Source organism: Hypomesus transpacificus, chromosome 8 (assembly GCF_021917145.1).
Source record: "Hypomesus transpacificus isolate Combined female chromosome 8, fHypTra1, whole genome shotgun sequence".
NCBI classification, from domain to species: domain Eukaryota; kingdom Metazoa; phylum Chordata; class Actinopteri; order Osmeriformes; family Osmeridae; genus Hypomesus; species Hypomesus transpacificus.
This window is the reverse complement of record NC_061067.1, coordinates 1,891,742-1,918,968: the sequence shown is the minus strand read 5'-3', so window position 1 is coordinate 1,918,968 and position 27,227 is coordinate 1,891,742. Positions and strand designations below refer to the sequence as shown.

The window sequence follows — 27,227 nt, the reverse complement described above, 5'->3', positions numbered from 1 at the left end:
GTGCATGTACGTATTGACAGGTGTAAACAGGTACGTGAGTCAGACTGACCAGGACAGGACGGCAGCTCGCAGGTCTCCACCTGGACGGAGTCTTCACAGGAAGGCCCGCCCTCGAAGTCCTGGCAGGGGCGTGTCCTGGTGCGCTGGCCACGCCCACAGGAAGTGGAGCAGGACCTCCATGGTGACCAGGGCTGGTAGACGGGGCAAGGTCGGGCAGGGCAGGCCAGAGAGCCGTTCTCACACACACTGAGGAGGGAGAGAGAGAGAGAGAGGGAAGGAAGGAAGGAGGGAGGGAAGGGGAGAGAGGGAGGGAGGGGGTTGTGGTCGGGGTGAGGCCTGCTGTTTACTAGGAGAATACTGCACGTGTCAACACTTCACTGTCTCCCAGCTCCTATCTCCTAGCTATCCAGCTGTCTCCTATCTCCTAGCTATCCAGCTGTCTCCTATCTCCTAACTATCCAGCTATCTCCTAGCTATCCAGCTGTCTCCTAACTATCCAGCTGTCTCCTAGCTCCTAACTATCCAGCTGTTTCCTATCTCCTAACTATCCAGCTATCTCCTAGCTATCCAGCTGTCTCCTATCTCCTAACTATCCAGCTGTCTCCTATCTCCTAACTATCCAGCTGTCTCCTATCTCCTAACTATCCAGCTATCTCCTAGCTATCCAGCTGTCTCCTATCTCCTAACTATCCAGCTGTCTCCCAGCTCCTAACTATCCAGCTGTCTCCTATCTCCTAACTATCCAGCTGTCCTATCTCCTAACTATCCAGCTGTCTCCTATCTCCTAGCTATCCAGCTGTCTCCTAACAATCCAGCTGTTTTCAGGTGTCTCACCAGGTGTTACAGTCCAGGGTGACAGTCTTTCCGGGGGGTATCTCTAGAGTGCTGTTGCCTGCTGGGACGCCACAGCGACACTGAGACACAGGAACACAGAAGCCATCCTGCAGCAGGCTCCCATCTGGACACCTGCAGCCTGGGGGAGGGGGTGGAGGGTGGAGGGGTGGAGCGGGGGTGGAGGGTGGAGGGTAGAGGGGTGGAGGGGGTGGGGGTGGAGAGGTAGGGAGAGAGAAGAGGAAAGAAGGGAGTACATGTTTCTGTTTTCATGTTTATTATCATCACGTTGACTGTTTCCACTATGTGTCTATTTAAGCAATTAGCCCCAAGAGGCCGTGTTTTGCGCTGATTTTAGAACAGGTAAGGGGAGTTGTTAGGCACGAGGTGTTTAGGTGTTTTCGTAAAATATTTTTTCACACACACGACACAAAAAAAGTGTATCATTTATTTGAATTTTTTTTTCCAAACTTGCTTAAAAAGCTTTTTTTCCAATCTTTCGATTTAAATCTAATCTAAAGTTTCTTTAGATTTTTTTTGTAACTTTTTAATTTTTTTATATAAATATATAAAATAACTTTCAAAACCTTTCTTAGTTGAAGTCAGTACAGGCAGAATACAGTGGGCAGTCAGGGAACCAATCAGAGAGCACTCCTCACCTGAGTGACACATTCCCTGCAGACACTGCACATGCTCCCATAGGTCGGCGCAGCTACGAGGACACTGATTGGCACAGCTCTCCTGGAAGGTCCGCCCCCTGTCCTCACAACGCTCACCTAGGTGACAGCAGAGACGTGTCAATCCACTGTCTCCAGGGAGACCGTGTACAGAAAGTGCTTCTTATCATTGACTTATTACCCATGATCCCTTGCGGAGGCATATTGCTCAAAATTAAACATTCATCTGAACACTCAGCATTCCCAGTAGGAGTAGGTGGAGGTACCTGGACAGAGCCCTGTGTTGCAGCTCTGTGTCTGGGTCTGCTGGCTCCCACAGTGGGGCCCTGGAGGCTGGGGCCCTGGAGGCTGGGGCCCTGGAGGCTGGGGCCCTGCAGGCTGGGGCCCTGGAGGCTGGGGCCCTGCAGGCTGGGGCCCTGGAGGCTGGGGGTGCCTGTGGCGGTGCCTGACCCCCCCGCTGCATGGCTCCTGACACACACTCCACACGCTCCACACACTCCACTGGCACATGTCTGCAGGGGAACACACACACCGTTCCTTGACTCTGACCACAAAAATACCATCAGAACTACACCCTTCCGATCCGTGTTCTTCTGCAGAACTGTGCAAAGATGTGCGATAGTCGTCCATGGATGAAAGCAGCTGCTAAATGGCCCGGTGGAGAGATCCAGAGTTGAACTCTCTCCCTATACACCACTAGGGATTAAAGCTGAGTGAGTGGGCGATGTTACCTGTGCAGGCGTTGGGCTGAGGGCAGACCCTCTCCTCCTCCAGCTCTCCGGGGCACTGCCCCTCTGCCCCCCGCCCCGCCACAGACAGGGGCAGCCCAGAGTCCAGGTCCAGACAGGCTCGGTAGCGCCTCTGGAGGGACACCAGGGAGGCGCCCTCTGCTGGGGGGAGGGGGCGCAACACACACGAGGAGCAGGGAGTCCACTCTGACCACTCACTCAGGATGACTGGGGAGGGAGGAGGGAGAGGAGAGAGAGGGAGGGTAGAAGAGAGAGGGAGAGGGAGGGAGAAAAGGAGAGAGAGGGAGGGTAGAAGAGGGAGGGAGAGAGAGAGAAGAGAGGCAAAGAGAACCAGAACAGGCAAGTGCAAAAGCAACGTTTAAGAAAGAAGAGGAACACTGATGGAATCCAAGGTGAAGCAGAGAGAGGATCTGTCTGCGATGAACTCACCTTCACACTCCCTGGAGTCACACTGCAGCCTCCCCTCGTGGCACAGGCTGCAGAGGAGAACAGGAGCTTAATTTACCTATTCACTGCACCTCATTCAGTACCTGATAGCTTATTTTAAACCCTGTAGTGCCGTGAGATTGCCTCTACAAGGTAGGGAGGACTATAAATAAAATGAGACAGGAGCCCTTCAGTCGGCAATCTTTAAATCACGCTGGGACACTAAAACGTTTTGTTTTGTTTTCCGCTTCTTTCCTGTTTTCTCTCCACATGAGGAAGTTAGTGTTGCAGAAGACACAACTTGAAGACCAAAACACCAGAGCCAGTCACAAATGCATTGTTATTATTATTAACACTTAAACCCACAACTGTCTGACCCAGACGATAGGGTCAATTCAATGTGTGTTTGTGGTTCTGTGTGTTTGTGGTTCCATGTGTGTGTGGTTCTTTGTGTGTGGTTCTGTGTGTGTGTGGTTCTGTGTGTGTGTGTGGTTCTGTGTGTGTGTGGTTCTGTGTGTGTGTGGTTCTGTGTGTGTGTGTGGTTCTGTGTGTGTGTGGTTCTGTGTGTGTGGTTCTGTGTGTGTGTGGTTCTGTGTGTGTGTTTCTGTGTGTGTGTGGTTCTGTGTGTGTGGTTCTGTGTGTGTGTGGTTCTGTGTGTGTGTGTGTTTCTCACCAGGTGCTGCAGCCCAGGGTGACCTCCTCCCCAGGGGACAGGGTGACAGGCAGGGGGGGCCCTGAGGCAGGGTGCTGCAGGTACACACACCCACACTGCTCTGGAGGAACACACGACCTGTTCTGCTGGAGCAGGCCCTGAGGAACACACACACACAGATATACACACACTCATACATATATATATACAAACATGGATACACTAACACACACATGCACACACACACACACACACACGACAACATCCCAGAGAGCGAGCCCTCCCCAGCAGCACAGCAGGTCAGCTGACCTGGGGGCAGTAACATCCAGGTGTGCACTGGCTCCCTCCAGCACAGCTCTCAGTCTGGCCCTGCAGGTCACACTGCTGCTCACAGGGGGCGCCACAGGCTGAGTACTGGAACGGAGGCTCACATTCTGGAGGAGAAGAACAGAGACAATGATGGTGATGACAACACACGGAAGGACACAAACCAGAAGAGAATTAAAGGTAAATTAACACACACACACATGTGTACACACACACACGTAGTAGACTGACCGTGGCAGGTGTCCAGAGAGCACGCTCTGCTCTGGGTGTCCAGGTGTGTGCACTGCTGCCCCCTGGTGGCCGGGGAGAGAGGAGCACGGTGGCGATGCTGCCTCTGAGACACACAGGAGCAGGCTGACCACACACTCCACCCTGACATGGGACAGCCTGCTCTCACACACACACACACACACACACACGCGCGCACACACACACACACACACACACACAGGAACAGAAAGTTGTGTCCGTTAGAGCGGAGCAGATGTGAGTGTACAGGAAATCAACTGAGAACCTAATAAAACAGAGCAGAGCAGAGCAGAGTAAAGCAGAGTAGTGTAGAGTAGAGCAGAGTAGAGCAGAGCAGAGCAGAGTAGAGTAAAGCAGAGCAGAGTAGTATAGAGTAGATCAGAGTAGAGCAGAGCAGAGCAGAGCAGAGTAGTGTAGAGTAGATCAGAGTAGAGCAGAGCAGAGCAGAGTAGAGTAGAGCAGAGCATAGCGGAGCAGAGAAGAGTAGAGCAGAGTAAAGCAGAGCATAGCGGAGCAGAGCATAGCGGAGCAGAGTAGAGCAGAGCAGAGCAGAGTAGAGCAGAGCAGAGCAGAGCAGTGTTATCAGGTCTCACCAGGACAGGGTTGTGTGTAACACAGCTGTGTCTCTTCTCTGTTCCTCTCTGCCTCCATGTCAGCAGGGCAGGCCATCTCTCCGCCCGCCTCACACACACACTTCCTCCTCCGCAGCGCTAGCCCCGCCCCACAGCTACGGGAGCAGGCTGACCACCGCGACCAGGGGCAAAGGTCGTCTGGACACAGGAAGTGAGTACAGGGACTCAGTGTGGTTAGGGTTAGACAGTGCGGTTCTGTCAGCCTCAGGTTGGGACTGTACCACCCGTACCGAGGCAGGGGGGCGCGAGGCAGTCCTGGGCCTCTCGCTCCGGGCCGCTGCAGGTGCTGCCGTTATTGCGAGGCGGTGGGTTGATGCAGGCGCGGGTCCTGACCTGGGATCCATGTCCGCACGTCACGGAGCAGTCAGACCACACTGACCAGGGCGTCCAATCACCATCCACTGCTCCAGGAACACAGGAAGCGAAGGTGAGACGGGGTCAAACCAAACACTCAGGACATCCATGCAGAAACAGCACATCCATGCAGAAACACTCACCCCTGCAGTCGACATCCTGACAGTAGTCTCCCTCTGGTGTACACGTGCTGGACGGCAAAACCACAAAACCATTTAATAAATAGAGAAGGGAAGACATGCAGCAAAGGGCCAGGGGCAGATTCAAACCCGGGTCGCCCTTCTGATCTTTGACCTTCTTCTGTACTTCCCACATGCTCTGTCTGTATGTGTGAGGACCAGACAGCATGCTAGATGTGACAGGACCAGACAGCATGCTAGATTTGACAGGACCAGACAGCATGCTAGATGTGACAGGACCAGACAGCCCACTAGACGTGTGAGGACCAGACAGCATGCTAGATGTGACAGGAGCAGACAGCATGCTAGATGTGACAGGACCAGACAGCATGCTAGATGTGACAGGAGCAGACAGCATGCTAGATGTGACAGGAGCAGACAGCATGCTAGATGTGAGAGGACCAGACAGCATGCTAGATGTGACAGGACCAGACAGCATGCTAGATGTGACAGGACCAGACAGCATGCTAGATGTGAGAGGACCAGACAGCATGCTAGATGTGACAGGACCAGACAGCATGCTAGACGTGTGAGGACCAGACAGCATGCTAGATGTGAGAGGACCAGACAGCATGCTAGATGTGACAGGACCAGACAGCATGCTAGATGTGTGAGGTGCAGACAGCATGCTAGATGTGACAGGAGCAGACAGCATGCTAGATGTGTGAGGTGCAGACAGCATGCTAGATGTGACAGGACCAGACAGCATGCTAGATGTGAGAGGACCAGACAGCATGCTAGATGTGAGAGGACCAGACAGCATGCTAGATGTGTGAGGACCAGACAGCATGCTAGATGTGACAGGAGCAGACAGCATGCTAGATGTGTGAGGACCAGACAGCATGCTAGATGTGACAGGACCAGACAGCATGCTAGATGTGTGAGGACCAGACAGCATGCTAGATGTGACAGGAGCAGACAGCATGCTAGATGTGTGAGGACCAGACAGCATGCTAGATGTGACAGGACCAGACAGCATGCTAGATGTGTGAGGACCAGACAGCATGCTAGATGTGACAGGACCAGATAGCATGCTAGATGTGTGAGGACCAGACAGCATGCTAGATGTGACAGGACCAGATAGCATGCTAGATGTGTGAGGACCAGACAGCATGCTAGATGTGACAGGAGCAGACAGCATGCTAGATGTGTGAGGTGGCTCCTCACCACTGCTCACACTCCCCCTGCAGCCAGGTGTCCCCCACGCTCAGCTCCAGGTCGCCATGGACACACAGCGGGGGGCAGGTCCCTGGTTCACATGGTTTGTGTTGCACTTCCTCGAAATGGCAGTCGGCCTCCCTGGTCTCTGGAATCAATGATCTAAGACACACACACGCACACACACACGCACACACACACATATCAGAGTCCTACATTTCCTACACTACATTTCCTCATCCATTGTCATCCCTTCTCTCCTCTTCCTCGCTCACCGGAAGCGTGTCCTCTGGCCCCGCCCACACGAGACGCTGCAGGAAGCCCAACTGGACCAGGGGCTCCAGGTGCAGGCAGCTTCCAGGCAGCTGTGATTGGTGCAGGACAGCTGTCCGTCAGCGCAGCTGCAGTTGTTGCAGTCCAGCTGGTGTTGGCTGCCTGCCGCCCAGCTGTTCCCCAGAGAGTCAACACAGTCACACTGCCACACCTTCACACACACCCCACCCTGCTGCAGCTGGCCTGGGGCACACACGGCATCAAAGGAAAAACAATCGATAAGTAAACAGTATTTACGATAATGTGTTGATGGTAATCCAGGGTAATGTGGACTAAGGTGAGGTAAGGGAATGTGAGGTATGTAAGGTGAGATGAGTTGAGGTAGGGAAGGTGAGGTAGGGAAGGTGAGGTAGGGGAAGGTGAGGTAGGGGAGGTAGGGGAGGTAGGGGAGGGGAGGTAGGGAAGGTGAGGTAGGGGAGGTGAGGTAGGGGAAGGTGAGGTAGGGGAGGTAGGGGAGGTAGGGGAGGGGAGGTAGGGAAGGTGAGGTAGGGGAGGTGAGGTAGGGGAAGGTGAGGTAGGGGAGGTAGGGGAGGTAGGGGAGGGGAGGTAGGGAAGGTGAGGTAGGGGAGGTGAGGTAGGGAAGGTGAGGTAGGGAAGGTGAGGTAGGGGAAGGTGAGGTAGGGGAGGTAGGGGAGGTAGGGGAGGGGAGGTAGGGAAGGTGAGGTAGGGGAGGTGAGGTAGGGAAGGTGAGGTAGGGGAGGTAGGGGAGGTAGGGGAGGGGAGGTAGGGAAGGTGAGGTAGGGGAGGTGAGGTAGGGAAGGTGAGGTAGGGGAGGTGAGGTAGGGGAGGTGAGGTGCACCTTTGGGGCAGCGGCAGCCTGTCTGACAGTCTGTGTTCCCCTGACACTGGACCCCCTGCTGCAGGTCAGAGCAGCGCTGGGGACAGGCGTTGGCACACACCACAAACTCCTGTCCTGGGGGGCAGCCCGACTCATCTGGGGGGGACGGGAGGGGCAGGAGAGGGGGCAGAAGAGATAGAGTTGGACTTGAGAAAGAGGTTTGGGTACAGCTCGGATGTTCAGTGTTTGCCTGCAAATCTGGTGGTCCTAAGGGTTCAAATCCCCCCTCCCAGCGTGTTACAGGATCTTACCACAGGGCTTGGTGTTGCAGGGCTTCACCTGGTTCTTCTCCCCCTCACACCTGCGGCCGGCGTTCTTGGGTGGGGGGCTGGAGCAGGAGCGCGTCCTGACGGAGCGGCCGCCCCCGCAGCGCCGGTCACACCGGGACCAGGAGCTCCAGCGGGACCAGCCCCCGTCCACTGCAGCACACACACACACAGTTAAAGACAGAGAGAGATCATGGACTAGCTCCTGTAGCCCAGCCACACAGCTCCAACAGAGGGACCCACCCTGGCAGGCTCTGATGTTGCAGAAGCGCAGCTCCACGTTGCCCCCCAGGATGTCGTGGCACCAGGCTCCCTGGGCCCCGGGCTGCAGGAAGGTGCGGATTCTCTGCTGCTGACCCACCCCGCAGGATCGCGAGCACACCGTCCACTCCGCCCACTCTGTCCAGGAGCAGTTCCTGCTGACGCAGTCCCCACCCTCACACACCTCGCCTGGGGGGGCACAGAGAGGGGGCTCAGCGGTTAGAGCGCCTGGCTGCAAATCGAGAGGTTTCCTGGTTCAAATCCCTCCCCCCTGATATATGTTGCTTTGGATGAAAGAGTCTGGTGTATGAAGCCGTTATCGTTACATTTCATGTTTTATAACAGTTCCCAATATCCCATTGTTTATAACAATAACAGTTTTCCTGGGATCAGATTACTGCCTACAGCCTACCGGGGCAGGTTACAGGCCTGTCCTGGTAGTAATAGCTACCAGGACATTGGGGCAGGTTACGGGCCTCTCCTGGTAGTAATAGCTACCAGGACACTGGGGCAGGTTAAAGGCTTCTCCTGGTAGTAATAGTTACCAGGACACTGGGGCAGGTTACAGGCCTGTCCTGGTAGTAATAGCTACTAGGACACTGGGGCAGGTTACAGGCCTGTCCTGGTAGTAATAGCTACCAGGACATTGGGGCAGGTTACGGGCCTCTCCTGGTAGTAATAGCTACCAGGACACTGGGGCAGGTTACGGGCCTCTCCTGGTAGTAATAGCTACCAGGACACTGGGGCAGGTTAAAGGCTTCTCCTGGTAGTAATAGTTACCAGGACACTGCGGCAGGTTACAGGCCTGTCCTGGTAGTAATAGCTACTAGGACACTGGGGCAGGTTACAGGCCTGTCCTGGTAGTAATAGTTACCAGGACACTGGGGCAGGTTACAGGCTTCTCCTGGTAGTAATAGCTACCAGGACACTGGGGCAGGTTAAAGGCTTCTCCTGGTAGTAATAGTTACCAGGACACTGCGGCAGGTTACAGGCTCTCTCCTGGTAGTAATAGTTACCAGGACACTGCGGCAGGTTACAGGCTCTCTCCTGGTAGTAATAGTTACCAGGACACTGCGGCAGGTTACAGGCTCTCTCCTGGTAGTAATAGTTACCAGGACACTGCGGCAGGTTACAGGCTCTCTCCTGGTAGTAATAGTTACCAGGACACTGCGGCAGGTTACAGGCTCTCTCCTGGTAGTAATAGTTACCAGGACACTGCGGCAGGTTACAGGCTCTCTCCTGGTAGTAATAGTTACCAGGACACTGCGGCAGGTTACAGGCTCTCTCCTGGTAGTAATAGTTACCAGGACACTGCGGCAGGTTACAGGCTCTCTCCTGGTAGTAATAGTTACCAGGACACTGCGGCAGGTTACAGGCTCTCTCCTGGTAGTAATAGTTACCAGGACACTGCGGCAGGTTACAGGCTCTCTCCTGGTAGTAATAGTTACCAGGACACTGCGGCAGGTTACAGGCTTCTCCTGGTAGTGATAGTTACCAGGACACTGCGGCAGGTTACAGGCTCTCTCCTGGTAGTAATAGTTACCAGGACACTGCGGCAGGTTACAGGCTCTCTCCTGGTAGTAATAGTTACCAGGACACTGCGGCAGGTTACAGGCTCTCTCCTGGTAGTAATAGTTACCAGGACACTGCGGCAGGTTACAGGCTCTCTCCTGGTAGTAATAGTTACCAGGACACTGCGGCAGGTTACAGGCTCTCTCCTGGTAGTAATAGTTACCAGGACACTGCGGCAGGTTACAGGCTCTCTCCTGGTAGTAATAGTTACCAGGACACTGCGGCAGGTTACAGGCTTCTCCTGGTAGTAATAGTTACCAGGACACTGCGGCAGGTTACAGGCTCTCTCCTGGTAGTAATAGTTACCAGGACACTGCGGCAGGTTACAGGCTCTCTCCTGGTAGTAATAGTTACCAGGACACTGCGGCAGGTTACAGGCTCTCTCCTGGTAGTAATAGTTACCAGGACACTGCGGCAGGTTACAGGCTCTCTCCTGGTAGTAATAGTTACCAGGACACTGCGGCAGGTTACAGGCTCTCTCCTGGTAGTAATAGTTACCAGGACACTGCGGCAGGTTACAGGCTCTCTCCTGGTAGTAATAGTTACCAGGACACTGCGGCAGGTTACAGGCTCTCTCCTGGTAGTAATAGTTACCAGGACACTGCGGCAGGTTACAGGCTCTCTCCTGGTAGTAATAGTTACCAGGACACTGCGGCAGGTTACAGGCTTCTCCTGGTAGTAATAGTTACCAGGACACTGCGGCAGGTTACAGGCTCTCTCCTGGTAGTAATAGTTACCAGGACACTGCGGCAGGTTACAGGCTCTCTCCTGGTAGTAATAGTTACCAGGACACTGCGGCAGGTTACAGGCTCTCTCCTGGTAGTAATAGTTACCAGGACACTGCGGCAGGTTACAGGCTCTCTCCTGGTAGTAATAGTTACCAGGACACTGCGGCAGGTTACAGGCTCTCTCCTGGTAGTAATAGTTACCAGGACACTGCGGCAGGTTACAGGCTCTCTCCTGGTAGTAATAGTTACCAGGACACTGCGGCAGGTTACAGGCTTCTCCTGGTAGTAATAGTTACCAGGACACTGCGGCAGGTTACAGGCTCTCTCCTGGTAGTAATAGTTACCAGGACACTGCGGCAGGTTACAGGCTCTCTCCTGGTAGTAATAGTTACCAGGACACTGCGGCAGGTTACAGGCTCTCTCCTGGTAGTAATAGTTACCAGGACACTGCGGCAGGTTACAGGCTCTCTCCTGGTAGTAATAGTTACCAGGACACTGCGGCAGGTTACAGGCTCTCTCCTGGTAGTAATAGTTACCAGGACACTGCGGCAGGTTACAGGCTCTCTCCTGGTAGTAATAGTTACCAGGACACTGCGGCAGGTTACAGGCTCTCTCCTGGTAGTAATAGTTACCAGGACACTGCGGCAGGTTACAGGCTCTCTCCTGGTAGTAATAGTTACCAGGACACTGCGGCAGGTTACAGGCTCTCTCCTGGTAGTAATAGTTACCAGGACACTGCGGCAGGTTACAGGCTCTCTCCTGGTAGTAATAGTTACCAGGACACTGCGGCAGGTTACAGGCTCTCTCCTGGTAGTAATAGTTACCAGGACACTGCGGCAGGTTACAGGCTCTCTCCTGGTAGTAATAGTTACCAGGACACTGCGGCAGGTTACAGGCTCTCTCCTGGTAGTAATAGTTACCAGGACACTGCGGCAGGTTACAGGCTCTCTCCTGGTAGTAATAGTTACCAGGACACTGCGGCAGGTTACAGGCTCTCTCCTGGTAGTAATAGTTACCAGGACACTGCGGCAGGTTACAGGCTCTCTCCTGGTAGTAATAGTTACCAGGACACTGCGGCAGGTTACAGGCTCTCTCCTGGTGAGTGTCCCCTGAACAGGGGGGCGTCTCACAGTGTCGCTGGCGGGACTTGAGGGCCGGGGAGATGGCGTCGCTGCAGGAACGAGAACATGAGCTCCACGTCGACCACGGAGAGAAACCAGCGTCTTCATCTGGACGGGGAGAAAGAGAGAGAGAGGGAGAGAGGGGGAGAGAGAGGGGGGAGAGAGAGGGAGAGAGAGAGAGAGGGAGAGAGAGAGAGAGAGAGGGAGAGAGGGGGAGAGAGAGGGGGGAGAGAGAGAGAGGTGGGGAGAGAGGGAAAGAGAGAGGGGAGAGAGAGGGGAGAGAGTGTTATGTTTCTTTTTTACATGTATGCAACCAGGGAGGGCTCATTAAGATGTCCAATCTCTTTCCTAGAGTGTTTCGACTGGAACATACCTGGGCTGATGGGTTCCCCTGTGGGAGCAACTGTCACTGGAAACAGATACATCACACATACATTACACTATCAACAGATACAAACATGCATAGGGGATATTTAAACATTGATTTGACAGATATAAACACATATTACAGATAAAAAAAAACATAAATCAATATGTATTTCAGATCTAAAGAGACATATCTAAAATATATCAACACATAAGCACGCACAGTTAGTTTGTAATACATCCAATGTATTCAACAGATACACACAGACGTATGTGTATAAATAGATCTGATACATATCACAGCTGTACTGCAGTGAGCGACAGCCCCATGGTAACCCATGGTAACCCATGGTAACCCATGGTAACCCTCCTGTCTGGGTGCTGCCAGGTGTCAGGGCGGGGCCCTGGGGGTGGAGGGTACCTGAGCAGTCTGGAGCCTGGCAGTAGGCCGTCTCCTGGAGGGGCCCCGGGCACGGGCGGCCCCCGTGGGCTGGGGGGGGCTGCCTGCAGGTGCGAGCACGGTTCTTCAGCCCCAAGCCCCCACAGGACAGGGAGCAGGGGCTCCAGGGCCCCCAGGGGGACTCGCCCCCATCCACGGGACACGCCTGCAGGCTGCAGTTCCACCTGCCCTGCTGACAAGAGCTGGAGGGGAGGAGGGGGGGAGGAGGGAGAGAGGAGAGGGAGGAGGGGGTCAGGGCGTATGTATGTGTGTTTGTATGTATGTATCTGGGGGGAAGTGAGGAGAGAGGAGAGGGGGTCAGGGCGTATCAGTACACCCTAAGTGAGGAGAGAGGAGTCTCACCAGGAGCTGCAGTCGTGCACCAGCGTGTCTCCAGGCAGGAGCTCCGCCCCATCGGTGATGTTGTAGAGGTCAAGAGTCGACCCTGGGGTGGATGACACTCTCCTTAGGTCGGCCAGCAGGTCCTGGTCCACCAGACATGGACACTCCTACACACACACAGGACCACACTTAACACGGCAGCCCCTGATCAACATGGAACAGGCGGCTTACGCTCTGCTGAATAGATGACGACAGTCTCTTTATCAAAGTGTTAGGAAGAGTCAGAGTGAGGAGTCAGAGTGAGGAGTCAGAGTGAGGAGTCAGAGTGTGGAGTCAGAGTGTGGAGTCAGAGTGAGGAGTCAGAGTGAGGAGTCAGAGTGAGGAGTCAGAGTGTGGAGTCAGAGTGTGGAGTCAGAGTGAGGAGTCAGAGTGAGGAGTCAGAGTGTGGAGTCAGAGTGAGGAGTCAGAGTGTGGAGTCAGAGTGAGGAGTCAGAGTGTGGAGTCAGAGTGAGGAGTCAGAGTGTGGAGTCAGAGTGAGGAGTTGGAGTGTGGAGTCAGAGTGAGGAGTCAGAGTGTGGAGTCAGAGTGTGGAGTCAGAGTGTGGATTCAGAGTGAGGAGTCAGAGTGTGGAGTCAGAGTGAGGAGTCAGAGTGAGGAGTCAGGGTGTGGAGTCAGAGAGTGTGGATTCAGAGTGTGGAGTCAGAGTGTGGAGTCAGAGTGTGGAGTCAGAGTGAGGCAGGGCTGACCTGTACGCAGGCTCCGTGGTGCTGGAAGGTGCGGGGGGGGCAGTGGCAGCCCTCCTCACAGCCGTCAGAGTAACAGCCCTCTCTCCTGCTCACCTGGGCACAGCTGAACGGACACCCCTCTCCTCGCTCACACTCCCTGTACAGACGCCCTGGGGGACACCCCACCTCTACACACACACACGCACACGCACACGCACACGCACACGCACACGCACACACACACACACACACAGAAGAGACCATTGGCTTTCTTGAGGGTTTAGGTTGGTTGAGGGGCAGTTCTATGGGTGTATGTGAAGCCCTCTGTGAAATTGGGGGCTATACGAGTATATTTAGATTGATTTAATCATTGGTGAAGAGTCAGATGTGCGTTCTGCCTCAGATATCTTGCTGCTGGTGCTATTTGAGGCGTTCTGACTGGAGGAGACTTCCTGGTCTCTAGGTTACTGTGATGGATGCTGAGGTGGAGACAGATTCATTTAAAGATCCAGCATTTGTCATCACTAACGACACGCCGAGCCAAAAATAACTGTGGAGAACAGAGAACGAAAAGAGACACAGAGAAAGAAAGGGAGGGACAGAGAAAAATAGAGAGAAAGACAGAGCATGAGAAAGGAGAGAGAGAGAGAGAGAGAGAGACAGAGACAGAGACAGAGACAGAGACAGAGACAGAGACAGAGAGAGAGAGAGAGAGAGAGAGAGAGAGAGAGAGAGAGAGAGAGAATGAGAGAGGAGAGGGAGGAGGAGAGAGAGGAGAGAGAGGAGGAGAGGAGAGGAGAGGAGGAGAGGAGGAGAGGGAGGAGAGAGAGGAGGAGAGGGAGGAGAGGAGGAAATGGAGGAGAGGAGGAGAGGAGGAGAGGGAGGAGGAGAGGGAGGAGGAGAGGGAGGAGGGGAGGAGATGGAGGAGAGGAGGAGAGGAGGAAAGGGAGGCGAGGGAGGAGGAGAGAGAGGAGAAAGAGAGGAGGAGAGAGAGGAGGAGAGGAGAGGAGGAGAGGAGGAGAAGAGGAGAGGAGGAGAGAAGGAGAGGGAGGAGAGGGAGGAGGAGAGGAGGAGAGGGAGGAGAGGGAGGAGGAGAGAGAGGAGGAGAGGAGAGGAGGAGAGGAAGGAGGAGAGAGAGGAGAGAGAGGAGGAGAGGGAGGAGAGGGAGGAGGAGAGAGAGGAGGAGAGGAGAGGAGGAGAGGAGAGGAAGGAGGAGAGAGAGGAGAGAGAGGAGGAGAGAAAAAAGAGGAGAGAGAAGAGGGTTCTGACCAAGGCAGACATGTGTGTTGCAGGTTTTGCTCTGCCTGGTGACCCCAGAGCAGAGTGGAGCGTAGCAGAGGCGTGTCCGAGACTGCTCCCCTCCTCCACAGCTCACCGAGCAGACGGACCACAGAGACCAGGGCTGCCAGGGCCCCGCGTCTGCAACACCCAGCAACATATTACAACCAGCAACACATCACAACCAGCAACACATCACACCCAGCAACACATCACATCCAGCAACACATCACAACCAGCAACACATCACAACCAGCAACACATCACACCCAGCAACACATCACAACCAGCATCACAACCAGCAACACATCACAACCAGCAACACATCACAACCAGCATCACAACCAGCATCACAACCAGCATCACAACCAGCATCACAACCAGCATCACAAATAACATCACAACCAGCACCACATCACAGGATCAGAAGTGTGTAGTTCTAACAGTATTTATGTGGTGTGTTTACAGCTACATTGCAAAGTCATCACTTCTCTCCAACATCTATGATAACTCTTCCAAGGGTGTAATCGATTAAGGTCACGCAGCAGCCGGGATGGGTGGTGTTAGCATGAGGTAACCATTTACCTGTGCAGGTGTGGGTGTTGCATTCTCTCTGTTGCTCGGCCACGCCCACACAGCCCCGCCCCCCACCCTGAGGAGCAGGATTATCACACTGTCGGACTCTGAATGCGGCCCCGCCCCCACAGGAAGTAGAGCACTGCGACCAGGCTCCCCATTGGCTCCATCCCCCGTCGACGTGGCAACCGGGCACTGATTGACACAGTAATACGCCGGCCTCACAAGAACTGAGGGTGAAAGACACAAACTGTGATGCCTGATAGCCCAGTAGTGGAGCATGACTGCAGATCAAAAGGTCCAGGGTTCGAATCCCCCATGACTGTCTGCTAAATGATTGTGATCTTCAGGCTGTTTTACCAGTTTTGACAGCTGTTGCTGATCGTCTCTCCCGGGTCAATGTACTGCCAGTCTGGCTCCCCTGGCCACGCCCAGGAAGTGTTGCTGGAGTCCAGCACACCTGGAGCACCACAGAAGAAGAACCATCATACCAACACAAATACCAGTTTAACCAAAAGATGCAGAAATTCAACTCTCATACTGAGTTACAAGCCAGAGAATAAAGATGTTTGAATACAGGCTGTAACCAGATAGTGTGGAAGCCTGTCTAGCATGCAGAGGCAACTTTCAGAGTTTGAGGGCCACATCAGCAAAAGCACCATCTCCTCTGTGATCTCACCTGTGCTGACTGTGTGGTTTCACCTGTGTGGTCTCTCTCACCTGTGCTGACTGTCTGGTCTCACCTGTGCTGGTTTCACCTGTGCTGACTGTGCTGGTCTCACCTGTGCTGGCTGTGTGGTCTCACCTGTGCTGACTGTGTGGTCTCACCTGTGTGGTCTCACCTGTGCTGGCTGTGTGGTCTCACCTGTGCTGACTGTGTGGTCTCACCTGTGTGGTCTCACCTGTGCTGGTTGTGTGGTCTCACCTGTGCTGACTGTGTGGTCTCACCTGTGCTGGCTGTGTGGTCTCACCTGTGCTGGTCTCACTGGCGCTGGTCTCACCTGTGCTGACTGTGTGGTCTCACCTGTGCTGGTCTCACCTGTACTGGCTGTGTGGTCTCACCTGTGCTGGTCTCACCTGTGCTGGCTGTGTGGTCTCACCTGTGCTGGTCTCACCTGTGCTGGCTGTGTGGTCTCACCTGTGCTGGCTGTGCTGGTCTCACCTGTGCTGGCTGTGTGGTCTCACCTGTGCTGGTCTCACCTGTGCTGGTCTCACCTGTGCTGGCTGTGTGGTCTCACCTGTGCTGGTCTCACCTGTGCTGGTCTCACCTGTGCTGGCTGTGTGGTCTCACCTGTGCTGGTCTCACCTGTGCTGGTCTCACCTGTGCTGGCTGTGTGGTCTCACCTGTGCTGGTCTCACCTGTGCTGGCTGTGTGGTCTCACCTGTGCTGGTCTCACCTGTGCTGGTCTCACCTGTGCTGGCTGTGTGGTCTCACCTGTGCTGGTCTCACCTGTGCTGGTCTCACCTGTGCTGGCTGTGTGGTCTCACCTGTGCTGGTCTCACCTGTGCTGGCTGTGTGGTTGTGGTATTTACAGCGGCACTCCTCCCTCTCCACACACCGGCCATCCTGAAGCAGAGTGTTGCCAGGGCAACCGCAGGTCGAGACGCACCCCGGGGACTCCACACACTCCACGTCGCCATGGAGATCAGAGCAGGACCGAGGACAAGGCTTCCCACAAGCCCACTCCCCCTGACCTCCTCCACAGTCTGGAGGAGAAGAACGGAGGAGGAGAGAGGAAGAGAGGAAGGGAGGAGGAGAGGGGGAGAGGAGGGGAGGAGGAAGAGAGGAGGAGAGGAGGAAGAGAGGAGGAGGAAGAGAGGAGGAGGAGGGAGGAAGAGAGGAAGAGAGGAGGAGAGGAGGGGAGGAGGAAGAGAGGAGGAGAGGAGGGGAGGAGGAAGAGAGGAGGAGGAAGAGAGGAGGAGGAGGGAGGAAGAGAGGAAGAGAGGAGGAGAGGAGGGGAGGAGGAAGAGAGGAGGAGAGGAGGGGAGGAGGAAGAGAGGAGGAGGAAGAGAGGAGGAGGAGGGAGGAAGAGAGGAAGAGAGGAGGAGAGGAGGGGAGGAGGAAGAGAGGAGGAGGAAGAGAGGAGGAGGAGGGAGGAAGAGAGGAGGAGAGGAGGGGAGGAGGAAGAGAGGAGGAGAGGAGGGGAGGAGGGGAGGAGAAGAGGGGAGGAGGAAGAGAGGAGGAGAGGAGAGGAGGGGTGGAGAGGAGGAGGAGAGGAGGAGAGAGGAGTAGGAGGAAGAGAGGAGGAGAGGAGGACAGATTCGTACCAGTATTTTCTACATGAGAGTATGACACACACGGTCACGGTATTTAAAGACACCACAGCCCATAATAAGCTGACCTGGGCAGACGGTGGAGTTGTCATGGCAGCCACGGCTCTGCCGGCTCTCCCCGAGGCAGGGCCGCCCCCCGAACCTGGCGGGGGGGCTGCTGCACCTCCTGCTCCGCACCGACACCCCGGCACAGCCCTCACACTCCGACCAGGACGACCAGGGACTCCATGAACCATGGACTGGAGGAGGGGGGGGGGGGGGGGGGGAGTGTGAGTCATGAAGGACAGAATTATACTAGAGTGAAGATGTCACACTTACACCCCCCTCCCCTAGCCCCAGCCCCCTCCCCTAGCCCCACCCCCTCCACACACCTGGACAGAAGGTGAGCAGGGGGCAGGGCTTTCTCTGGATCTGGGTGCCCAGGCCGTGGTGCAGCTCCTGCTCCCCCAGACAGGGGGCGCCCCCACCTCGGGGTCGGGGACAGTCACAGCTCCGGTAGCGAGACACCCACTCTGCTCCACACGGCTTAGAGCAGGGGGTCCACTCTGACCACTCACACCACCCACCCTCCACTGGGGAGGAGGGAGGGAGGGAGGTTAGACTGAGAACTCCCCTGGTGTCTCTGTGTTCAGGTAGACTGATCCTCACCTGGACAAGGGTCTCTGGTACAGTTCAGTCTTCCTCCTTCACAGGTGCTGCAAAAAAAACAGTGTAAAATACACTCTTACACACACACAAGTTGAGGTAAAGGTGTGTGGCTTTAGGCTTCTCTGTGCTCCTCTCCTTTAAACTGGGTGAAAAATATTTTGAATTTTTCTTCTTCTAAAAGTTGATAAAATATTTTCAGAAACAAGTTGGAAAAAAAAGTTACAGTACTTCCCATCTCTGCCAACATCTAAACACACACACACACAGGTGTGTCCCTCACCAGTTGTTGCAGCGGTCGGGGGCGAGGGTGAAGGCTCCCGGCTGCAGACGGTGCCCGGTGCTGAGGTCCAGGCAGGGACAGTCCTCCCTCTCCAGACAGGACGTCCCGCTAGCAGACAGCACCTTCCCCCCTGTGCAGTAGCAGCCTGGCTCACAGCGCCACCCGCAGTGCTGGAGGGGAACAACACCATGTGGCTGCTGATAAACACCCATACTGAACACCTCCACTGTCGCGGAGAGGATGAGGGGCGCAGAGGACGAAGGGAATGAAGGTGGATGAGGGGCGCAGAGGACGAAGGGAATGAAGGTGGATGAGGGGCGCAGAGGACGAAGGGAATGAAGGTGGATGAGGGGCGCAGAGGACGAAGGGAATGAAGGTGGATGAGGGGCGCAGAGGACGAAGGGAATGAAGGTGGATGAGGGGCGCAGAGGACGAAGGGAATGAAGGTGGATGAGGGGCGCAGAGGACGAAGGGAATGAAGGTGGATGAGGGGCGCAGAGGACGAAGGGAATGAAGGTGGATGAGGGGCGCAGAGGACGAAGGGAATGAAGGTGGATGAGGGGGGTGAGGGGAACGGGGGGGAGGGGGGGTGGGGTGAGGGGAACGGGGGGGAGGGGGTTGAGAGGGGGGAGGCAGTCACTCACAGCCAGGTCGTCGCAGGAGCGAGGACATGAGGGGCCACAGCTGCTGAAGGCTGTTCCAGGGACCTGAGAGCAGGGGGCCACTGGACACACACACACACACACGTACACACACACGTACACACACAGACGAACGTACATAGCCAGGTTAATGCTACCACACCCCCATGCCTGTATTAAGGTGAGTATGAGTCCGGGGGTGTGCGTACCTGGGCAGTGGTCAGTGTTGCAGGAAGTGACCTCGCTCCCCAGCCCCTCACAGTAGTCACCCTGGCCCTCAGGGGCCGGCCTGTCACATTCCCGCCGCCGGCTCTGGACCCCCCCGCCACAGGACTTGGTACAGTCCGTCCAGTTGCTCCAGGGGCCCCAGCCTCCATCACCTGAGGACAGCATGACATCAGCAGAGGACAGCATGACATCAGCGGAGGTCAGCATGACATCAGCGGAGGTCAGGGGGTGGACAGAAGCTGCCAGTCATGTACTGATAGTTACAGAGCTACAGCCCAGCCCTACAGCCCAGACTAGCAGGCCTCCAGGGTGACTCACGGGAGCAGGAGGCCTCCATGCAGACGCGGTCCTGCCGGTCGGGTCCCAGACAGGACAGGCCGCTGCCTGAGCGCTGCGGGCTGGAGCAGAACCGGTACCGGGACTGGAGACCTGCCCCACATGCCACAGAACACTGACCCCACGGTGTCCACGCCGACCACTGACCGTCCACTGGGAGAGGAGGAGGAGGAGGGAGTGGAGGAGGTCAGGTTGGGGTCAACACCAGAGGACTGTGTTGTTAAGAGGTCACTGTGTTGACCTACTGAAGGTCCCTCACCATCACAGCTGGACTGTGTGCAGTTCACCAGCCTCCCCGAGTCACAGGTACTGGTGGAGGACAGCACAGGTCAGCACAATACACACACACATTCACACACACTTCTACACACACTCACCAGTTGTTACAGTCTATGGGGACGGTGTGTCCCGGCTCATACTGGGCCCCGTCCACATCACAGCGACACTCCAACTCCCACACACACACTCCGTCCTGGGGAGAGAACAAAGAGTGTGTGTGTGTGTGTGAGGTGTGTGTGTGTGTGTGAGGTGTGTGTGTGTGTGAGGTGTGAGGTGTGTGTGTGAGGTGTGTGTGTGAGGTGTGTGTGTGTGGTGTGAGGTGTGTGTGTGTGTGTGTGAGGTGTGTGTGTGAGGTGTGTGTGTGAGGTGTGTGTGTGTGTGTGTGTGTGTGAGGTGTGTGTGTGTGTGTGTGTGAAGGCTGACCTGCAGCAGGGTCCCTCGGGGACACTGGCACCCTGGGGTACAGTTCCTGGAGCGGTCCAAACTCAGGTCAGAGCAGGTGACCGGTCCGATCACACACACCTTCCACTCCTGCCCCCCCGGACACACGCCTCCTGCTGCTGGGCACACACACACACCATACACCACACACACCAACACAGGTCAATTTGTACAGGTATGTCTGAGGTCATTCCAGAACGTTTTTCTACAGCTAATTCTTGTTTACGAGTCATTCTGTTGAACATGGACATAAAGGATATAGATACAGTGTGTGTGTGTGCGTGTACATGTGTGTGAGGACTGACCGCAGGGCTGCAGGCTGCAGGCGCTGAACTGCTGTGCAGTGCCGTGTTTTCTGAAGGGTCCTCTGGTCCTGTTCCTGTAGCCTCCCCCACACGACACGGAGCACTCTGACCAGGGGCCCCAGGGCTCCTTCACACCTGCTCTCTCACACACACACACACACACACACACCAGACACACACACCAGACACACACACACACACCAGACACACACACACGCACACACACCAGACACACACACAAACACACCAGACACACACACATTTGTTCCACATTTACTTCAAAGCTAATCTAGCAAAACAAACTTTTGATTGGTCAACCATTCCCCACATAAGGATGACATCACTTCCTCTCACCCTGGCATGGTTCCAGGCTGCAGGTGTCCAGGCCAATCCTGTCGCCCCTGCAGACATGCCCCCCAAACGCTGGTGGAGGATTGGTCCCTGAACGGTACCGCCTCCTCACGCCCACGTCACACGTACGACTGCAGGTGCTCCACTGAGTCCAGCTGCTCCACCCACAATCCACTGGGGGAGGGAGGAGGGGGGAGGAGGAGAGAGGAGGGGAGAGGGGGAGGGGGGAGAGGAGGAGGGGGGAGGAAGATAGAGGAGGGGGGAGAGGAGGAGGGAGAAAGGAGGAGGAGAAAGGAGGGGGGAGAGGAGGCGGAAGGGGAGAGGAGGGGGGAAAGGAGGAGGAGGGGGGAGAGGAGGAGGGAGAGGAGGAGGAGGAGTAACAGTAAGACAGACAGGAGGAGGGGGGAGAGAGAGGAGAAGGAGTAACAGTAAGACAGACAGGAGGTAAACAGAGGAGGAGTAACAGTAAGACAGACAGGAGGTAAACAGAGGAGGAGTAACAGTAAGACAGACAGGAGGAGGAGGAGTAACAGTAGGACAGACAGGAGGAGGAGTAACAGTAGGACAGACAGGAGGTAAACAGAGGAGAGACAAAGCAGCATGTCAGCTGATTCAGCTGGTTGCTGTGGCAACACACTCACCAGGGCAGGGAGACGAGCTGCACTCCATTTCCCCGTGACGACAGGTGCTGTTGAACACACAGAGACAGACAATGTTCAAGTTGCTCTAAACACGTTGTCATACAGCAGTTGTTGCAGTACAGCATAGTATAGTACTGGACAACAGACAGTACCAGTTGTTGCAGTATGGTATTGTATGAATAGTATAGTATGGTATAGTATAGTACTGGACAACAGACAGTACCAGTTGTTGCAGTATGGTATTGTATGAATAGTATAGTATAGTATAGTACTGGACAACAGACAGTACCAGTTGTTGCAGTATGGTATTGTATGAATAGTATAGTATAGTACTGGACAACAGACAGTACCAGTTGTTGCAGTATGGTATTGTATGAATAGTATAGTATGGTATAGTATAGTACTGGACAACAGACAGTACCAGTTGTTGCAGTATGGTATTGTATGAATAGTATAGTATAGTACTGGACAACAGACAGTACCAGTTGTTGCAGTATGGTATTGTATGAATAGTATAGTATAGTACTGGACAACAGACAGTACCAGTTGTTGCAGGCGTCCCCAGGCAGGGTGGTGCCGGCGGGGTGGAGCGCCCCCCGGTGGTAGCAGGGGCAGAGTGCGCGGGGGATGCAGGTGTGGTTGAGCAGGTAGAGGGCAGGGCCGCAGTAGCAGCCGTCGTAGCAGCGTGTGGCACACTGCACCTCCCCCGCCGCCACGTCCAGACACACGCGGGGACACGCCCCGCCCTGAGCCCCACACTGCTGCGCCGTCAAGTACACCATGCCCTCGGGACACACACCTGGGACACACACAGCTTAGTGGTTAGAGCATATGACTTCAAATCAAGAGGTCCCAGGTTCAAATCCCCCCTGCCACTAGTTTGCTGTAGGACTGCGTCATGGCCTGTACCTGAGCAGGGGTGGGAGTTGCAGTCCCGCGTCTGTATGTGTGGTCCTGGGCAGGTGCTGCCCCCATGCTGGGGGGAGGGGGTACTGCAGGAGCGCTGCCTGGTCTGCACCCCCGAGTCACAATCTGACGAGCACTGGGACCAAGGGGACCAGTCTGACCAGCCACCCGCCACTGGGTACAGAGGGAGTGTATTACAGTAAGTATAGTTGTATACTTTGTGTATGTGTGAGTGAGTGAGTACATAGTAAGTATAGTATGTGTGTGTGTGTGTGTGTACCTGGACAGTGTACAGTGTTGCAGGGTTCCTGCTCCTCAGTGTCTCCTTCACAGCCAGGCGTCGAGAGTGTGTGGTTGCAGCTCCGGAACCTTCGCCTCAGGCCCACCTGGTCCACGTGGTTGAAACAGGTCTTACTGCAGTCTGACCAGACGGTCCACTCTCCCCACAGCGCCCCCTCCTGGTCGGGGCCTGCCGTTGCACATGTTACACTGCTCATCTGAACCTAGCATCAATAATCTAAACCTACATCTGATCTTCTAAACATATAATAATCGTAATGTGTGTGTGTGTGTGTGTGTACGAGGAGGACAGGGTGTGTGTGTACCAGGAGGACAGGGTGTGTGTGTGTGTACCAGGAGGACAGGGTGTGTGTAGTGTGTGTGTGTACCAGGAGGACAGGGTGTGTGTACCAGGAGGACAGGGGCTGAAGCACTGCCTGGCCTCTGCTGAGTCTCCGGAGCAGGGCTGAACTCTGGAGCCCCCTGGTGGACTCACTGTAGACCAGGGCTGAACTCTGGAGCCCCCTGGTGGACTCACTGTAGACCTGGAAACACACACACGCACACACACACACACACACACGCACACACAGGTCTGAGCAGGGTTAAGGCCAGGGACAGGGTTGGTGAGGGTTAAAGGTCATCAGGTAATTGGTCACCTGTAGCGTTGCTGGATCCCAACCCCACAGGTGCTATCACACGGTGTCCATGACGACCAGGCTGACCAATCACAAAAGGCCACACAGCTGGAGTTGTCGCATGTAACAAGGCCATGTTGACACACACTGTAGGGGAATAAAGGTTAGCTGTAAGTGTGTAAATGTGTGTGTGTAAATGTGTGGCAGGACTCCCTGCTGAGTGTGTGGGTGTGTGTGTGTGTGTTCTCACCATGCATGGCAGGACTCCCTGCTGAGTGTGTGTGTGTGTTCTCACCATGCATGGCAGGACTCCCTGCTGAGTGTGTGTGTGTGTTCTCACCATGCATGGCAGGACTCCCTGCTGAGTGTGTGTGTGTTCTCACCATGCATGGCAGGACTCCCTGCTGAGTGTGTGTGTGTGTTCTCACCATGCATGGTGGGACTCCCTGCTGAGTGTGTGTGTTCTCACCATGCATGGCAGGACTCCCTGCTGAGTGTGTGTGTGTTCTCACCATGCATGGCAGGACTCCCTGCTGAGTGTGTGTGTGTTCTCACCATGCATGGCAGGACTCCCTGCTGAGTGTGTGTGTGTGTTCTCACCATGCATGGCAGGACTCCCTGCTGAGTGTGTGTGTGTGTTCTCACCATGCATGGCAGGACTCCCTGCTGAGTGTGTGTGTGTGTTCTCACCATGCATGGCAGGACTCCCTGCTGAGTGTGTGTGTGTGTTCTCACCATGCATGGCAGGACTCCCTGCTGAGTGTGTGTGTGTTCTCACCATGCATGGCAGGACTCCCTGCTGAGTGTGTGTGTGTGTTCTCACCATGCATGGCAGGACTCCCTGCTGAGTGTGTGTGTGTTCTCACCATGCATGGCAGGACTCCCTGCTGAGTGTGTGTGTGTTCTCACCATGCATGGCAGGACTCCCTGCTGAGTGTGTGTGTGTGTTCTCACCATGCATGGTGGGACTCCCTGCTGAGTGTGTGTGTGTGTTCTCACCATGCATGGCAGGACTCCCTGCTGAGTGTGTGTGTGTGTTCTCACCATGCATGGCAGGACTCCCTGCTGAGTGTGTGTGTGTGTTCTCACCATGCATGGCAGGACTCCCTGCTGAGTGTGTGTGTGTTCTCACCATGCATGGCAGGACTCCCTGCTGAGTGTGTGTGTGTGTTCTCACCATGCATGGTGGGACTCCCTGCTGAGTGTGTGTGTGTGTTCTCACCATGCATGGCAGGACTCCCTGCTGAGTGTGTGTGTGTGTTCTCACCATGCATGGCAGGACTCCCTGCTGAGTGTGTGTGTGTTCTCACCATGCATGGCAGGACTCCCTGCTGAGTGTGTGTGTGTTCTCACCATGCATGGCAGGACTCCCTGCTGAGTGTGTGTATGTGTTCTCACCATGCATGGCAGGACTCCCTGCTGAGTGTGTGTGTGTGTTCTCACCATGCATGGCAGGATTCCCTGCTGAGTGTGTGTGTGTGTTCTCACCATGCATGGCAGGACTCCCTGCTGAGTGTGTGTGTGTTCTCACCATGCATGGCAGGACTCCCTGCTGAGTGTGTGTGTGTTCTCACCATGCATGGCAGGACTCCCTGCTGAGTGTGTGTGTGTTCTCACCATGCATGGCAGGACTCCCTGCTGAGTGTGTGTGTGTTCTCACCATGCATGGCAGGACTCCCTGCTGAGTGTGTGTGTGTTCTCACCATGCATGGCAGGACTCCCTGCTGAGTGTGTGTGTGTGTTCTCACCATGCATGGCAGGACTCCCTGCTGAGTGTGTGTGTGTGTTCTCACCATGCATGGCAGGACTCCCTGCTGAGTGTGTGTGTGTTCTCACCATGCATGGCAGGACTCCCTGCTGAGTGTGTGTGTGTTCTCACCATGCATGGCAGGACTCCCTGCTGAGTGTGTGTGTGTTCTCACCATGCATGGCAGGACTCCCTGCTGAGTGTCTGTCCAGGCTTGAGGGTGAGTCCTCCCCAGTGACACAGACACTGGCTGGAGTTCACACACCGACCGTTCTGTAGGAACAGCCCTGCCGCGCAGCGACAGCCTGCACACACACACACACACACCTGTCTGTTAGTCCTCTCACAGACCAGACTGCAGCACACTGTCAACACCCCCCCAGCCCCGTACCAGGCAGGCACGTGGAGGAGCAGTTGGGGGCGGAGCTGAGATCAGAGCATGTGGGGGGGCAGGGCTCCAACATGGCCGTCTGGCAGTCTCCCTCTTTCACCAGCACCATGCCGTTACTGCAGCCTGGAACACACAACCATGTCAGCCAGGAACACTCACACAACCTCAGTCATCCCAGGATTCCCAATAACCCCCAGTATACTGGTGCTGTCGAGTATTCCCAGTATGACTCCCAGTATGACTCCCAGCATAACTCCCAGTATGACTCCCAGTATCACTCCAGTATGAATCCCAGTATGACTCCCACCTGTCTGTGTGTCAGTGCCGGAGCCACAGGGTTGGCTGTTGCAGCTCTGGCTCTGCAGGGTCATGCCCCCACAGTCCAGCCCCCCGTTCTTAGGGGGCGGGGACGAACAGGTGCGGTTCCTCCTCCTGACCCCGCCCCCACACATGACATCACACCGGGACCACTCTGTCCACTCAGACCACTGACCGTCCACTGGAGGAGGAGAAGGAGGAGGAGAGGAGGAGGAGAGAAGGAGGAGATAGGAGGAGGAGAGAGGAGGAGGAGAGGAGGAGGAGAGAAGGAGGAGAGAGAGGGAGGGGAGAGAGGAGGAGAGAGGAGGAAGGGAGAGGTGGAGGGGGGAGAAAATGATTTAAAAGGATGACGGGAGAGACAGAGAGATATATGAGAGATTGATGCTGACTGTGAGCCACAAGAAGAGACAGTTGAAGACAGAGGTGACTGTAGGCCATTAGAAGAAAGAGATGAAGAGAGAGATGGAGAGAGATGAGGAGAGAAGGATGAGGAGAGAGAGAGATGAAGAGAGAGAGGGATGAGGAGAGAGAAGGATGAGGAAAGAGAGATGAAGAGAGAGAAGAGGAGAGAGATGGAGAGAGAGGGATGAGGAGAGAGAGGGATGGGGAAAGAGAGATGGGAACAGAGAGGGATGAGGAGAGAGAGGGATGGGGACAGAGAGGGATGAGGAGCCTTCATCAGACAGGGCCGTCCAGCTGACCTGGGCAGGCCTGGGGGAAGCAGGCCCTGCTGTCGAACTGCGCCCCTCCACAGGAGCCCCCGTGCAGGGCGTCTCTCTGGATGCTCCTCTGGCGGAACAGCGAGCCCAGCCCACAGGTCACACTGCAGCGGCTCCACAGGCTCCAGCCTGACATAATGCAGTCCACTGGGGAATACAACACACCCTACATCAGCATCTAGTAGGGGCCAGGTGTGTGACAGGGGCCAGGTGTGTGACAGGGGCCAGGTGTATGACAGGAGCCAGGTGTGTGACAGGGGCCAGGTGTATGACAGGGGCCAGGTGTGTGACAGGAGCCAGGTGTGTGACAGGGGCCAGGTGTGTGACAGGGGTCAGGTGTGTGACAGGGGCCAGGTGTGTGACAGGGGCCAGGTGTGTGACAGGGGCCAGGTGTATGACAGGAGCCAGGTGTGTGACAGGAGCCAGGTGTGTGACAGGAGCCAGGTGTGTGACAGGGGCCAGGTGTGTGACAGGGGCCAGGTGTGTGACAGGGATCAGGTGTGTGACAGGAGCCAGGTGTGTGACAGGGGCCAGGTGTGTGTCCTACCACAGTTCCTCTCGTCCGAGCCGTCGGCACAGTCCCTGGTGAGGTCACACTTGCGGTCCAGGTGGACACACTCCCCGCTGAGGCAGGAGAACTGCTTGTGGGAGCAGGGGCTGGGCACCAGGGGGCGCTGTGTAGGGGACACACTGGGGCTGGCGGTGGGGCCTGGAGGAGACCAAACC

General features: G+C 55.5%; 1 protein-coding gene across 1 annotated transcript in view; it reads right to left on the bottom strand.

Annotated features, from left to right (window-relative positions):
* Nucleotides 1–27,227, bottom strand: part of sspo (SCO-spondin) — a 67,248-nt gene that overhangs the window by 9,289 nt on the left and 30,732 nt on the right. Inside the window, 50 exon segments of the mRNA XM_047024158.1 lie at nucleotides 50–246; nucleotides 835–973; nucleotides 1,491–1,607; nucleotides 1,775–1,864; nucleotides 1,949–2,020; nucleotides 2,240–2,464; nucleotides 2,687–2,733; nucleotides 3,357–3,493; nucleotides 3,645–3,769; nucleotides 3,894–4,049; nucleotides 4,505–4,681; nucleotides 4,774–4,944; nucleotides 5,041–5,087; nucleotides 6,244–6,396; nucleotides 6,510–6,750; nucleotides 7,367–7,501; nucleotides 7,657–7,824; nucleotides 7,915–8,121; nucleotides 11,297–11,461; nucleotides 11,727–11,762; nucleotides 12,141–12,361; nucleotides 12,522–12,667; nucleotides 13,247–13,413; nucleotides 14,495–14,644; nucleotides 15,089–15,309; nucleotides 15,440–15,539; nucleotides 16,574–16,786; nucleotides 17,422–17,592; nucleotides 17,725–17,925; nucleotides 18,002–18,048; nucleotides 18,282–18,451; nucleotides 18,926–19,005; nucleotides 19,132–19,302; nucleotides 19,469–19,639; nucleotides 19,746–19,795; nucleotides 19,864–19,958; nucleotides 20,189–20,325; nucleotides 20,512–20,646; nucleotides 20,866–21,036; nucleotides 21,504–21,550; nucleotides 22,047–22,302; nucleotides 22,413–22,583; nucleotides 22,690–22,878; nucleotides 23,100–23,203; nucleotides 23,348–23,473; nucleotides 25,249–25,378; nucleotides 25,465–25,587; nucleotides 25,772–25,963; nucleotides 26,484–26,648; nucleotides 27,049–27,210. Of these exon segments, the coding sequence (XP_046880114.1) occupies nucleotides 50–246; nucleotides 835–973; nucleotides 1,491–1,607; nucleotides 1,775–1,864; nucleotides 1,949–2,020; nucleotides 2,240–2,464; nucleotides 2,687–2,733; nucleotides 3,357–3,493; nucleotides 3,645–3,769; nucleotides 3,894–4,049; nucleotides 4,505–4,681; nucleotides 4,774–4,944; nucleotides 5,041–5,087; nucleotides 6,244–6,396; nucleotides 6,510–6,750; nucleotides 7,367–7,501; nucleotides 7,657–7,824; nucleotides 7,915–8,121; nucleotides 11,297–11,461; nucleotides 11,727–11,762; nucleotides 12,141–12,361; nucleotides 12,522–12,667; nucleotides 13,247–13,413; nucleotides 14,495–14,644; nucleotides 15,089–15,309; nucleotides 15,440–15,539; nucleotides 16,574–16,786; nucleotides 17,422–17,592; nucleotides 17,725–17,925; nucleotides 18,002–18,048; nucleotides 18,282–18,451; nucleotides 18,926–19,005; nucleotides 19,132–19,302; nucleotides 19,469–19,639; nucleotides 19,746–19,795; nucleotides 19,864–19,958; nucleotides 20,189–20,325; nucleotides 20,512–20,646; nucleotides 20,866–21,036; nucleotides 21,504–21,550; nucleotides 22,047–22,302; nucleotides 22,413–22,583; nucleotides 22,690–22,878; nucleotides 23,100–23,203; nucleotides 23,348–23,473; nucleotides 25,249–25,378; nucleotides 25,465–25,587; nucleotides 25,772–25,963; nucleotides 26,484–26,648; nucleotides 27,049–27,210 (7,287 nt within the window).